Below are 15,885 nucleotides of genomic sequence, written 5' to 3'. Positions count from 1 at the left end.
CTGGGTGCTCAGGGCACTGTCTGGTAGCCATAAAGTCCATCACTTAAGTGGAAGGTGGGCCCAGCCACAGCTCACAAACATACCAGTCTATGAAGTGTGCTGCTTGGTTTTTAGACCTCGGTACAAGCTCCTCTGTAACTGTGAACTAATCTCTGATATTTCTTATTCAAGCTGATTCCTAGAAGGGAAATTCATCACAACGTGTGGAGGGAAGGGCAGAGGGAAAACATAATTAAAGCAAAGAAAGCAGCAGTAGTTCTTCGTGGCAAGTCTTATTTCTAACCTATGGGTGTGTTTTCCTTCTGGAAGCACAGTGTCAGCTCAGGGGCCACAGGGATGAGGTGATGTATCATGGGGCAAAAAGCAATTCCTTCATGCTTGGTCTGGGATGCTCCTGGATTAATAGTTAGGCATTCAGTTAACAGAAGACATGGCTGCTCAAATGGTTTAATCTGCCTTTTCAGTAACTAATTTTTTTTTAAATTGTTACAATTTTTTAGAGGCTTTAATTGATGCTGTAATTAATGTCACAATTTATTGAGCTGAAGAGAAGCTTTTCTATGATAAGTATGACACTGTATAGGTAGTTTATTCCTTTGCTTATTTTTAGTAAATCTGGGTCTGTAGTAAAGGAATTGAGAAATATCACTATGAGTTAATGCAAGGATTCTTATTCACAATAGTATAAGCCTCTTCAATAAATATAAAAGAATAGCAAATGTTTTAAGACTGCAAATCACAATTTGCTGTCTTTGAAGAGATTACAGTTCAGCCCCTTGGACAAGATTTGGCCAGCACATGCTGTATCTTCAGCTGAAAAGGCACACATCTACTTTGCTCAAGGTGCTGCAGATCATGACATTATCTCATGGTACAATGAGTATTCCAGTTGAGGAATGTGCTGTGTTGAAGATCTAGATTGAACTGCTAGGCTTTAGAAATACCTGCTGTGTTTGAGGGTGGAATGCATACTTTGGTAACTCTCCCCTTTATCCTGTGTATTCTTAGGAGAAAAGAAATAAAAAGGGGAGAAACAACAAGTACTATGATGCTCTAAAAAGTAGGGACTCTGTAATTGGTAATTGTAGATGGAAAAAGCTTGTTAGCCTAAATATTTACACTGAGGTTTATTACCTAAACTAGAGGAATTATTAGGAAAGTGGATGTTATTTTGATAAAATCATAGACTTGATACAAATATTAATCAAAATGTAATTTATGTAGTTTGAGCAACACAGGGTCACATTTACTTTGGAGAATGGGGCTCTTAGGATTGGTTTCAGTGTTCTGCCCAGTGCTGACATGCTTCACCATTAAGCATACTACATTTTAGGATTTCTTCTTATTTTGCAGCTTAACAAAACAGCTAGCAGCTTCAACTGATCTTTCAGGAGGCACTGTCTGATGCCCACAGGAACTTCAGTGCAGTTGTAGGATAAATGAAACAACAGAAGTAACTGTATGGGACACCATAAGTGTTCCAGGGATTGGGGTGACTTTCATCTTCTGATTTCCATTCTTAAGAAATGCTCCTTTGCTGTCTCCCTTACACTGCTCTGCGTGTTTGCTCTTGTAGTAGCAGATGGGGAGCTTCTCTGCAGCAGGTGTATGACGTACAGCAACCTGAACCGTGGCGATGTTCACCCAGAGGAAGTTCTGTGCCATGAATTTGAAACCTGCTGCATGTGTAATAGGGCTCAAGTTTCTCGTGGCACTTCCTCAGGGCTTTAGTTAGATACAGTAAGGGTTCACGTTTGTTCAGATTGCCAAGTAAGTTGTATCAAGGGAATTTAATTGTTATTAGTGTAATACTTTGATAGTAGGTGGCATTTTTCAGGAACTTATCAGGAATATGATGTCATATGTTGTAGCTCTTTATGGATTGTGTTAGTATTTCTGTTTCTTTGAGGAAAATTATGCTTTGTATTAAAACCCTGTTACATGTTTATTGTCTTAAAGTTTTTGAGATGCTTCTCATTGTAGGGGATACACTTGTTATAGTCCACTGTACACAATCAAAAATGATTTCCAAATATCCGGTTAGTTACATGTAACAGAATGGTTGGGTAATTGCCACTTGGAGAAGTAGAAGCCTGCTGACATCTGACTTGTGTGTTAACCCACAAACTTAAAGTGCTCTTTATTCTCTAAGGTTCTAATGTACAAGAAAAAAAAAAAGCACTCTTTCTTGGTTTCTCAATGGTAAAGCCTCTCTATGCACAGAAATATCAGCCCATGCCTCTCAAGTCTAAACTAATAAATGTGAAAAATGATTAGTTGAAGATATGGTAGATAAGGATTTCTCTGAATAATAATTCTCCTTATCAATATGAAGAACAAATTAGGGATATTTGCTGAGGAATCATTGGTGGGGTGCAAATTACTTGGTTTTTTTTTTTCCACATATGGTGTTCTATGATGTAAGCCCAGAGTACTGGGAGAAAAGCATTTTATCCATATTTTTTTTACTGCTTTTCTTCAGTTGAACAAAGGGTTATGTCTATGTTAAGTGTTGCAGAAGGCCAGGGAGCAGCTGAATTTTAGTATGTGTGGAAAGCAGGTGTTGTGTCCTTCACTGCTTGAGGCCTAAGGTGCCAACACTTTGCCCAGTGTAGCCAAAAAATCTAAGCCAGAAGCATTCAGTGGACCATCCAAGTTGTGTGCTGAAAATATAACTTTCTTGTGGGATGTTCTAATTGTTTGTAGCTATATGATTTTTTTTTCCCTGCATGAAGATGGGTTGGTTTTTTTTTTTTTTTGAAGACCGAATTGAAAACATGTTTATCTGTGGTAGATGGAGAGTAACGGTGGGTGAGGAGATGCTGTTTGTAGGATGGGTTAATGAAGAGCTGAAATTTAATGCCTGGATGGGTAGAGCAGGCATCTGTTCTCTCAGGTTTGTTACTGTAGGAAGTGGATATGGAATGTCATGCTCAGGGGAGAAAGTAATGAAAGTGAAGATAGGTCAGTGTCCAGATGAAAATCTTATTGGGAAACCTTGCAAGCTCCCGCAGTGTCAGTAGCAGGTGTAAACAGAAATTAATCTAAATTCTGTATGAATTAGCTTTGTTAAGAAGCTGGAGGTTTGGTTACCTTTTTTTTTTTTTTGCCAGTCTTTTTGTTCTTTTTCCCCCTAAGTTTTTGTCCAACAGGTTTTTCTAAATGTGTTAGGCTAGGAATGGAAGAGGAAGTAAGCCAGCCACTGACAGCAAAGCGATGATGCAAATGTTGATGAGAGAACGGGGAAGAAAAATAAGCTCAGGGACATCTTTTCTCTGAAATCCCAGTTCCTAAGATATCCTAACTAACTTTACTGCACACTTAGAAGTAGCTTAGTCCTGTGTTAATAATTAAACCTAAAACATAAGAAATCTACAAATCTTTCACCTAAGACTGTAAAAGAAGGTGAATACTGGTTCAGTGAGTAAAGCAGCTAAACCTGTGGAAGGGAAGGCTAACCAGAGATGTTCAAGGGACCATCAATAATTTAGGGAACATTAGATTGTAGAGTAGAGGATGGAAATAGTTTGATGTGCTTCTTTTATCTCAGTGGAACTGTGAGGCTGGAAGGAAGGGCTGACACGCTTGTATTTCTCCCAAGTCTCCTCTATAGATCACAGGAGCTACTCTTACTGTGGTATTACTTAGTTATCAGCCAGAAGTGTTGCTTTGAATTATGAGCATTCTTAATGCTAAATTAAAAATTCTACTGGACAAATTAAGTAATCTCTGAACTTTCCTGACAGCTGTAGTAGGAGAGCTGTGCTTTTTATACTAAAATATTATGCAAACTCAAATAGCTGCTGTTTAACAAAGATAATGTAAGATCTTCTGATCCTCATTCTCTCCTCAGATTTGGCAGTCTCTAAGAGTAACACTAAAACAGTGTTAGTCTTTGTGTTCTTGTTTAAAGTTCCTTTTTTTAGAAGGCAGACAGATGGTTTTTAAATGATTCTACAGTTTTGTGTTTACTTGATAATTTATGCACAAACGGGCAACATCTAAAATAAGCCTGGGCACCAAATGGAAGCTGTGTGATGGAGTTGTTAAACTGCTGCTTTCTGATAAATGATGGGATGATTGCTTTGAACTTACTGCAAAAAATGCATTTCAGGGTTTAAAGCGTTCTGCATCTTTTATATTATCTGGCTGCTGGAATGTACCTTGAAACCCTTATGTTTCATCTCTGGGGCAAGGGGGTATGGGAGATGAATTTTTTTCACACTGAAGAGCACTTAACCTTACCTTTAAAAGGTAATTTATTTTTTTTAACATCTTTAAATCTCCTCAGCTGTGGCATGTACATTAATACATGTAAGAAAGGGCTAACCAGAAATTAAGCACATTAGTGAGGTTATTGGCCAAATGCCACCTGGATGCTGGCGGGTGTGGGGCATTGCTATCTCTCTAGGAGGCCCCTTCCTGTGTTTGACCACCTTCATTTATAAAGAAATCTTTCCCAGTTTCCTGTCTGGATCTCCTTTGTGTAGAGCTGTTCCATTCCCTTGTGTCCTGTTGTTGGCTACCAGTTGTGTGACTTGTTCTTTTCTTCCACTGCTACCTTTCGAATCATTGTTTTTTATCTCTTCAGTTTGTTTTGATCAAATAAAATAACCTTTGTTATGCATGTTTCTGCCTCTCCATTGACCTCACTTAATGGTGGAGTGAGTCCTCATAGACTTTGCTGTGTTCACTCCTTAGAGACAACAGTTGATCTATAACCAGAGGAAGAAACGTTTTGCTGGAGGTCACAGTTCCTAGGTCTAAGGGTAGAAATGACAACTTTCAGATCTGTGGTCTTTCACGTGATCGTGCAGTAGTTAAAGAAGCTTTCTCAATAAACTCCAGCAAAGTTATGATCTTGCTGTCTTCAGGGTAGGCCTTTTGCTTAGAGGCTCTTCTACTTGCTGCAGTAACACAAACAATTTATACGAACAAATATAAGAAAACTGTGTTCTCTGAAATTCATGGAAATAAAACAAGATATTTGTTGGCAACTGCATGAAATAGCTAATGGCAAATTCACATACCTGTGTGTTCTAGAATTCAAAAATTACTGCTGCAGGGAGAAAAATACCCTCCTTTTCCTTCTGCCTTCCAGTCTGTCCTAATCCCGTAGGTATTATTTAGAACTTTTTAGACTATGGTTCAAAGAAGGGGAATGTGGACTAGATGGATTTGCAACCCATTTCTGAGTTAGCTGTGAGGTCTGTTTCTTTCTGATTTTGTCTTGGTAAAGGAACAGTTAAGCAGAGCAATCCCATATGTTAGTCTCCAAATGGTAACAGCCCTGCTGATCTGTCATGTGTTGTGGTGTGACCTTTGTACTTGAGTTTGTGCAGGGGGTGCTGGCTGGGCAGTTTCTCATGCTAGAAATATTTCCCATTGGGATGGACAATGGTATTTATGGCAGAGCAGTTACAAATGACTCTGACTTTGACTTTGACTTTCATCAAGGTCCTTAAAGTTGAAGTGAACCTCAGTTTGCGGATCTAACAGTGTTGTGAATTTCCTTACAGCTTATTGCCTGAGGAAAAACTGGGTAATCTTCTGGTCGTGTGGCAGATGAAAGTCTTGAATGTCCTTATTCACTATATTATCCCTTGTCTGTACGTTTCCACAAGGCTACTTGTGATTTTGTACCCTCTCTTTCCCTTATACCTTATAGTTTCTTTGTTCATTTTTTAACAGATCGGTGAGTCCTTTGGTCATACTTGCCAATCTCTGCTTTTTGGAGAGAGGTCAGAGTGGACAGGAGCTGTCAGAACTGTGCCCAGAACTATTGTACAACATGTAACACAAAGGGGGTGTCCATCTTTATAGCTTGGTTTTCCCTCCCCAAATGCTTTCTTTGGTAGATCTTGGGTTTCTGGTTAATTCTTTCCTCCTACTTCTTTGTAACACATTTAACAGATAACACATTTGACAGAACAGGGGAGGACAGTGAAGTTGGTACTTTGAATTTTTCTTTCAAAGCAAATACAGTTATTCTGCCTTGAAGGAGGAGAAGCCCATCCTAGGGTACTTGAAAGGAGGTGCTGCCTTGTTCTCAGCAGTGCTGTGCGGTGCCCTGGCGAGGAGGTGGAGGCAACATCTGTGATGGGCTGTGTGTGTAAATCCTTGGGAGTGCCAGCAGGGAAGCAGAGAGTGAGAATTCTTCACGGCTATGCACTAATTCGATGTGATGTTGTTCGGTGTACAAAACACTGTTTTTCTTTCCTGCAAGGCGAAGGGTTTTATTTCCAGTCTGACAGTGAAATGTAATATGAGTTTGGGATGAGGATGTGAACACTTGTGTTAGAGACTGTGAGCTTGTCTGCTAGGAACTTGATTATTTTCAGGCTGTTAATTACTCCGTGAGTTGAACTCACAGAAATGCTTTTTTATGATGTTTAAATCTACTCGGTGACGTGGTTCTTTGAACATCAAATCCAAATGTTTCTAGTGAAGCATCCCTTTTAACAGGTTATTAGGTACTTACAGGTTTAGAGAGAAACTGCTTGGTGCTAGTTTGCTAACTCTGAAGCATTTGAAATCTCTTACATTATTATAAAGCTTGAACATAAATGTTCCAGCTTTCACTGTTGCCCTCAAACATGTTTTCTGAAAGATTCCCCCATAACCAAGGGAGTTGTGTGCTTGAAAATATTTAATACTTGTTTTGCCTCCTTAGTTCTCAAAACTGTTTCTTACAGTAGAGCTGACCTGAAAATGAGTAGCTGTGAATCTGTTACTCTTCTTTGTTGGTCTTCGTGGTAGTGAAGTACTTTCAGACGTTCATCTCAATCTGTGTGACAGTGCCATACTCCTTAATATTAGCAGTTGTTTATACTCTGGTGACATTCAGCCACTAGGCAGTGTGCTGGCTTGGTATTTGGAGCACTCTGCATTGTGCCAGGAAAGGAAGTGAGTGATGTGGTTAAGACATAGTCCTGTTTTGCTTATTTTGTGCATACAAAGGATAAAAGAAACTTATTTTTTATTATTTAAGATGAAAGAAATAAGAAAATATATTTTATACCGAAAGAGCAGCTTTTTTTTCCACATTGATGTGAATGAACTATGCTTCAAAAGCAGCATCTATCTGTCAGACTTGGGAGCTGAAGGAAGCCATGGGATAGCTGAGTTGAAAACTTTGGAGGAACTATTGAGACTCCAAATGCCATTATCTCCTTTTGTTAACATACAGCATGGGGTGTTCAAAAAGTTTAATGCATGCAGGTAGCACAGGAGGAACAGAGTTATTAAGAGACAGGCAGAAAATACTTATGGTTTTCAAATGAAGGGTAGTCCATAGTTTAAAGTATTTTAGGTAGTAAACAAAGTTCGTTGTGAAAATATGCAGTGATGGAAAAAGGAGATGTAATTTGTTAGACACTTCAGAGAACAGCTGTATGATGTTACGTGCCCTCACAGAAGTTGCTGGCATGTATTTGTTTTTCTTGTTTTCATCAGCACAAGAAAATATCTAGTAGAGGATTGTCATCCTGCATCTATTGTGTTCTTCTGGCCTTTAGCCTGTCTTGAGTTGTTGAATTGCTTTTTGAATACAAGGCTTTGGAGTAATCCTGGGCTGCAACACTGTTACTGAGGAAAATATCTTGAGGTGCTTTCGGTTCTGTCTCTTTCTTGCTTTGCCTGTATTAGAGTTCTGTATGACTTAGAGAATACATACATATATAAACATTCTATATGTTCTAAACTGTTACTGAGTCTGATTGACTTGAATTAAATATACAAGTAAGTTAATCAGAGAAATAAATGCCTGTGTATTCACTTGAACTGGAAATAAAATGTTCAGAATTTTTTTACATTTCATTCATGTTTGGCAATGACAGTAAGCCCCACTTTGAAACAGGGGATCAATAGTATCAGCTGGACATCAGCTTTTCTACAGGTGCTGCAGCAGGTATGTGACTTGGCAGTAGTTGAATATGTCAGAGGTACAGCACAGATATGCCCTGCAGCACTTGAAGGAAATTATGGTGAGTTGTCTGCAAAAGAGGCATATTCTCCAAATGTTCGCTCCTTCCAGTGGTTTAATGGTAACTTGTTTTGTATGTTGGCAGAGAATTATCTATTGTGAATTTATTTTGTCAACAGCAGTAAAAAATCACAATTCCCTTTATTTGCCAAAATATTTTTTTCAGAGAGTAGACCAAACTGTGCAGGATTTCTCTTATTTTCAGTAGCATACAGTGTAATTATCGCCGAGCACTTATGTCATCTCTTCATCTCTAAAGACTTGCTGATATGAAGTGCTTTAACTTACTGTGAGAGGTATTAAATAGCAGTATCGAAGGATGGTGATTATCCTCTGAATTTATATGGGGCATAGTTGCAACAGTGTTTTACTATGTAATGATTTAAATCAGATCCTATTTATGGAAGCAGTGTGATCTGCAAATAAAAACAATCTTCTCCAGTTGTGTTGTGTTGTTCTTGGACCTGTGAAATGTCTGGCTAATAATTGGCCATGTGCTTGCAGGACTTCTGAAAATACTCTCCTGAGTAATGTAGTGGGCACGTTTGAAGATGAATGCTAAGCTCACCTGTAGAACAGGTGCTGTGGTAGCCATATCTGGGGAGGTACTAAGAGGCTTTTATAGAACCATCTCAATTTTAAGCTTTGAGAGCTGGGACCTACACTGTGAAGTGAAGGGGAGACTTGTCAGTGTAAACACTTGGTCACTAGCACAGTGAGGACTTAGTGAGGACACTGATGACTGGGGTTGATAGCACAGTAATCTGCTTTATGTGAGGCCTTGGAAAGACTGTTTTTGTTTTGTTTTTGAAATAAACGATAGTATCAAATAGACTGGAATTGGACGTGTTCCTTAGGCACTGGCAGAAGCTCAACCCTAGATGCTGCTCTTTCTCCATAATCCTTTTAAACCTAGAAAATGTGAATTTACCTAAGGAATGTGTAAGCTATTTAATTTGATGATTTTTAGACTTTTCTATCTTTACTGTAAAACAGTTCTTCTGGTTAGAAACGGGTTGTTGCATCTAGAGCTTGGAAGGAAAGATATTGAAAATGGAGTCTAAAAGATGTTATCATTAATTTAATGTTTGTTTCTGATATTTCAGATTTTTCTTCTTGCTTGCCCTCCGTGTCGGGCTGCAATGATTCTCTTCAGGTAATGCCTCCTGTTTACTCTATTTCTGTCTACTTGCATAATGTATTTTAGAAACTAATCACAGCTTTAAGTAATTAAATATTAAGATGTATATGCATGTAAGTTGGACTGAAAAGCAATACCTTGTGAAAGGTAATGGCTTAAACTGACTGCTGAGCCACATACCCCTGGTTCTTTTGTTCTGATAGCTTTGGTCTCACTAGCAATATACATTAGCTCAGTAACAGTTGAAACTACACTCCTCCTCCCACAGACTAACGTGTGCTTGTTAGCTTAATTTCATGTGCCTCATATCTTTTGATCATCCTCACTAAAATTAGTATTTGGTCTTCAGTGAACATTGTACATACACAATATGTATCTAGTTTTAAAAAGACAATTGACTAAAACAAATTCTTGCTGGATTTGAGTTGTTTTTCAAAGATAAGCAGCATTTTAGAAAAGATTGTATATTGTTACTAATTTTTGGAACCACAAAGGTTTCCAGTGTGCAGGCAGAGCCTGATAAGTAGTTACAGGGAGCAACTAGTTGGAGTGTGGGGAGGGTCGTGGGACTTCCTAGACGGAAACGTAATCAAGAATAGCTTTGGTCACCACCGTGGCAATTTGTGCTGCTCTTTTTTGTCTAAGTGTATGCAGTGACTGGAAAAATGACTCTGGGGGCATGCCTTATGGAAGCGCTGCTCTGTGGCTGCAGCATTTTCACTCTGACATACAAATGACATTTGAAGAACCATTTGAAGTTTGTACTACTTTTGAAGTTGTACACATGTGAAGTTGTTCAGGAGTAAAAACTTAACAAATATACTATTTCAAGCTCTGAATGACAAATGATCAGCAAAATTCCAATCATTTAACAGCTGTATCATGAACTGGATTAACACAAATGGGCAGCCTAGGCCTTCTAGGAATCCAAAGCTCATTACAGAAAGCAGTCCTACTTAGGAAAGTATTTAAATGTGTATTTAAAGAGAGGCTTTATCCTAGTTATTGCATTTAACTGTGGCTTTATTCAAATTTTCTCAGATCTGACTGCTTTTTATTGAGGAGATATTGCATAAAAAGTGAAAATACTGTATTTCATTTCCAGTCTGACAATACCACTTCCTCTTTCCTAAGGTTGCAGATGCATATGCTGAATGGGGCTCTCTTGGCATTGCTGTTTCCTGTTGTTAATACACGCCTGGTGAGTGTACTATATCTTTCCTTTTCCTTTTTAATTTATCTCTAAAAGTTTTTATCTGTAAGGTTATTTGTCCTTTGGTTCATTTGACTGTATGTAGTTCATTTTACCAGGCTGTAGATTCCTGGTGCAAGTCACTGTGATGGAGCCAAAATTCCAATCCCGAAAGTTCTGTGGTTATGTTTATAAATCAGTGTGGAGAGTTACCACTGCTATATTCTAGGTGTAGATGAAAGTACTTTGACAATTCTGGCCTGGCCTCTGAACAGAGGTAAAACATAGAGGCTATGAAATAAAATTCATAGAATAGCGTGTGGCGTATACACAAATCCATGGGACTTAATTTGATGTATTTGGGGATCCTGAAGGAGTTGGTGGACGAAATTGCTAGCTAAGGTGTTTGTCCTTCATCCTTGAGAAGCTGTGGCAGTCTGAAGGTTCTAGTGAATGGAAAGGGAGAGGTCAACTCCATTTTTAAAAAGGGTAAAAGGAAGAATCAGGAAACAACAGGCTGGTCAGTCTCACCTCTGTGCCTGGCAAGGTAAGGTTATGGAGTAGATCCTCTTGGAAACTCTGCTAAAAGTGCATGGAAAACAAAGAGGTGATTGGTGACAGCCAACGTAGCTTCGGAAACAGCAAATAGCGCCGGACAAATTTAGTGGCCTATGATGGGGTTATAGCGTTGGTGGATAAGAAAAGAGCTACCAACTTCTACCTGGTATAGAAAGCCATGACAAATTTGCAAAGATCATTTCTTTTTTTTTTTTTTTTTTTTTTTGCAACTGTTTGTCTCTTTATTAAAATAGAGTTCATTTATATTCATCTGCTTACACGTTTACAGGATCTGGATAATATATTCATATCTATATCTGCATAGCATGTGAGTTAATGATATTGTTAGGGACTTCAGACTCTTGTTACAAATCTCATTAGTGCTTGTCCATTTACAAATCTTGACAGTCTTAACAGGATTAAGTCTATAAATCAGCATCTGTATTGAATTTTGATGATATGCCATGTTGGCTGTCCACATTGGTACCTAGGAGACTTGAAAACCGAGGCTTTTCCTTTGGACTTGTGCATGCTTTCCTTCTTCCCCTGTTTAAAACAAGAAAAAATTCCCCTGAGACACAGTTTAATTACTGGAGAGAGGATAATCCATCTGTAGACTTTTACATATTAGAAATTACTTTCCTCACTACATGGAACATGTGTACACAGAAAGTTGAACCATTTTTCGGATTTTAGTAGTAAAATAACCATACAGTTTATTCGAGTTTAATGTTGTCCTTCCTTCTCTGCTACATATGTTCTTACCTATATATATGGAAAAAATATATAAAATATATATGGGGAAAACACATATTCATGTGTATATACGTTCATATCTGTCTATATACACATATATAGCTGCTTATGTGCAGTTTGTCAATGTGTTTTAATAAAACTAACCACTGCTGAAGGAACATTTAAAATAAATAAATAATAATAATCCTGTACTCATTTTGCCTGATAATTGGGAGAACAAATCTCACTTTGTATTTCAAACTAGTTCTTAAGTTAGCATGACAAAAGGATTTTTCTATGTTACCTTCTCAGGATAAAATGTTTAAATATTTAATCATTAGCTTGTGTTTTCTCTGCTATTTTGAAGATCTCATTTTAATTAGGGAGGGGGAGATTAAACAGGAAAAATATGGACTACTTACAAAAATCTGTCCTTAATTAGGGATAAAGGAGGCAAAGGATAATGTTGAAGAGCAAGTATTTTTGGAATAAATACAGCTTAGGTTATTTTTGGCTTAACAGCTGCTTGCCAGGCTAGTCTCTTTTCAATGTTTCTTCAGGCACAAGATAATTTGGGTGATGTTTTATAGCATGGATGCTTTGGCCTGAATTCTGACATGGTGGATGCACATTCTGCTCTGTAAATGTCATTGTCATTTACACTGACATTGTCCCAAAAGCAAGGAACTTCTCTTACAACTTAGGAGGTAGACAAAAGAAAAAGAAAAGAAAAAAAAAAAAGCATTAATTCTGTCAGTGCTGTTATATAGAATCTAAATGAAGAAATGTTTGACTTGATCGAGAATATCTTTTTTTTTTTAATTTCACTAATGTATTACTTTAACATATGTATTTTGTTGTGTGCATTTTATACAAAAACGTGTTCTTAGTTGTGTCTGCAAACAGTTGTAATATATTGTATCTGGCACATGAGCACGAAAAATTGGACACCTGACACAGCTATTGCTGTAGAAGTGGGGAAGGGGATGCCTTGTAGGGACTGATGAGCAAGAGCTCTGAGGTCCCTGGGCACTGGAAAGCAGAAGACGTCTCTCATCACTTTGTGAGACTGTAAAACCAAACTGGTGTATTTCACAGAGCACCACAATGCCTTTCATCATGTGTAAGGTGTGTTTTAAGCTTAGAATATGCATAGTTTTCATTGTCTTCAGCTGACATTCTCCTTATCCTCTCTCTTCCAAGTGGATTGCCTCTTGGTTGTCTCACAGACAGCAGGTGCTCACTGGTGACCTGTGGTCCCTTGGCTAAATCAGCCTGCTAACTTAGCAAGCTGAGCAGCAGGCATGTACACAGCAGCAAATTGTGTATCACTAGTGAGGAGCAGGAGAAAATATTAAAAATATGTTTTTTCTTTGTAAATATCTTCTGCCTTTTGCAGCTTATTGATATGGAATGAAAAAACTAATTGTCATCTCGGTGGGTGTGACAGATGGTTGTTTAAGAACTAGTGAATGTCAGGATTTATACATAATAGAAGCATGAAGTTATAGGTGACCGTAAGATGAATGCTGTGTTGTATTTAGCATGCTCAGCTAATCAACTTTCTATTTTCAGTACTGCAAGGGCACCACTTAGCAGGGAGGGAGATGGAATTGTGTTATTTAAGGAACTTGAATGATAGGCCTATTTATGCTACAAAATACCATGGTAAGAACAAGTCATCTGGAATCCATCAGTTTTTTGGTATGTGAGATAATGAACTACTGAACAGGCTTTACAAGTTGTAAAGCAAGCATGCACATTAATATAGTGAAAATTATGAAAAGGGTTTGAAATCTAGCCTTAAATGCTGTCACAGAATCACAGAGTCGTAGGGGTTGGAAGGGATCTCTAGGGATCATTGAGTCCAACCCCCAGCTCCCAGCCCAGGTTGCACAGGTAGGTGTCCAGGTGGGTCTTGAACATCACCAGAGAAGGAGACCCCACCACCTCTCTGTGCAGTTTGTGCCAGTGCTCCATCACTGCACTGTGAAGAAGTTCCCACACACATTTGGGCAGAATTTCCTATGCTTCAGTTTGTGACCATTTCCCCTCATCCTATCACCACACACTGCTGAGAAGAGTCCAGCCTTGTCCCTTTGCCTCTTGCTCCTTAGATATGTATAGACGTGGATCACATTCCCTCTGAGTCTTCTTTTCTCAAGGCTGAACAGCCCCAGGTGGCTCAGCCTTCCAGAGTCTTGCATCCGAAAAATTAAATCAGGTTTTAGCTGAAGATGCTGAGATTTTAGAGAAGATGCTAAAGGAGTTATATAGTTAGCTTCCCAGGTGGAAACCCTGTAAAGGTATAAGAAATACGTAAGCAGATCACTTCTTTCTATTCTGTTTAATATGGCTATGTGAGTAAACTCATCTAACTACCACAAAAAACAAGTGTATAGACTAACTATAAACGTTTGAACTTGTGTGTTGCATTGATCAGGTTTTAAAGGAAACTTGCTGGTGGTTTTTAAGTATGAGGGCTCTTTCTGTGTGGGTTTTTTTTTTTTTCCTCAAGTTGATGTCCTGGAAATTTTGATATAGATAAAGTAAAAATTAGGACAAGTCCCAGAGATGTTGAACTTGCTGTCTCTGTTCATGCAGCTGGGATAGTGCAGTTGTAATATTTCCAGAAGCTGTTATATTCTATTATTAGAGCTATTTGGCTTGAGAATTACACATTCTAAATCTGTTTTAGGAACAGAATCATACTCTAAGCAGTACTTACTGCACACAGCACGTAGCACCTCTGATCTTTGTCTACTGCACTTCTATTGCATGTTAAGATGATAAATAATTAACTACACTAAACAGTTTGCCTGAGATGTCTTTGTCTGAACAGCAAAATGGGATAGGTTGTGGTAGCATGTGATATTATATCTAAACTTTGGCTTAATCTATCTGGAACAAGGAAAAATAACAGGACAGTTGCATGCTGGGGTCTGAGGGGAAAATGTGCTTTGGTTGCTAGTAGGTCCTAACGCTCACGTTTCTGCATCTTTCTGCAGTTACCTATATTATGTACATCTATATGATGTATAAATGCAGACTACAGTCACAACTTTATTTGATAATAAAAATCTACCATCTGCTGGTGGCATGAAGTAGTCCAAATATTATCTCTAGAGGAACTGGAAAAATGCTGTTTCTGAAGCTGGTATTACTTATTATCTAAAACTTTTTACACTTACTCTACAAATGCCTGATAAAACCCATCGTGCCATCAATGTGAGCTGGTCTGTATGATAAAAATGGTCTGTCTCCAGGACACTTGTGCCTTATGAAACACAGTAAACTTCAAATATAATGCTAGTCTAATACTTAAAACCCTACTGGAAGAACAAATGCATATAGTTGAGATCAGTGTTGCACTGAGCGCCATATTTTCCTGACTTCCTTAGTAAACTTCATCCTCTGTAGCTGCAGGCCCAGAAAGTAAACTGTCTTACAACTTGTCAGAACTTGGGTGTGTTATAGGTTGGAATCCTGAGGGCTTCCCTACCTGGATTTTCTGGCATTTGTAGACTAGTAGAAGTAGTCCTGTTCCTAGCCCTGTAATGTATTGTAATGTACTCTGCAGACAGCTTTTCTATGGAGTCTTAAGACTGAGCTCACGCATGGTAACACGCATTGGTAGCAGGTACAGATGCTGATTATTTCCCTCAGTAATATATAATAATATTCTGCACCAGTAGGGTTAGCTGAAAATGAGAACTAGATAAAGCTTAAATTAGTACTGACTGACATACCTACTTGAAACCTTTTTTGAGTGTATATGTTTTTATAAAGTGCAGAGAAGAGGGTGCATAGCAGGCAACTGAAACATCGCCCCTAAAATACAATGGAAAGAACTTGTTGCAATAAAACTTTAGGAAGCAGTTTTAGATTTTCACATGTCACACAGATGGGTAATACTCCTCTGCAGATGCTTTCTGCAGCCCAGGTACTCCTTTTATTTCTACGTACCATTTTTTCTTTCTGCTCTTTCCCTCTATTTACATAAATTGAGGTTGCTTTTCTGCCCTGTGTTGGGTAAGCTGGAGGTGCCTGAGCTGTAGAAGTGCCCAAGTAGTGTAGCAGTAACTGGAACACTAAGCAGCTTCTGGGCCATTTGCCTATTCGAATGTCTGCTGGAGAAATGAATCCTGGTAAGACTGGGAGGAGTCTCTTTTCATAATAGCCCTTGTTTATTTCTGTTATTGTGTATTTTTGTTGGTTTTTTGCTTGTTTGAGGTCTTTGTGTCTGTCTTTAGACCTGTCTCCTAAACTTCTCTG

At 38.4% G+C, this 15,885-nt stretch overlaps 1 protein-coding gene across 1 annotated transcript in view; it reads left to right on the top strand.

Moving 5' to 3' along the window:
- Positions 1-15,885, top strand: part of TMEM164 (transmembrane protein 164) — a 38,468-nt gene that overhangs the window by 6,187 nt on the left and 16,396 nt on the right. Inside the window, exons 3-4 of the mRNA XM_065729635.1 lie at positions 9,091-9,140; positions 10,260-10,326. Coding sequence (XP_065585707.1) covers positions 9,091-9,140; positions 10,260-10,326 — 117 coding nt within the window. The remainder of the gene's footprint in view (positions 1-9,090; positions 9,141-10,259; positions 10,327-15,885) is intronic.

Source organism: Cyrtonyx montezumae, unplaced genomic scaffold (assembly GCF_038088225.1).
Source record: "Cyrtonyx montezumae isolate F1298 unplaced genomic scaffold, pur_monq_1.0 scaffold_11, whole genome shotgun sequence".
Taxonomy (NCBI): Eukaryota; Metazoa; Chordata; class Aves; order Galliformes; family Odontophoridae; genus Cyrtonyx; species Cyrtonyx montezumae.
This window is presented reverse-complemented; position numbering and strand designations above follow the sequence as displayed.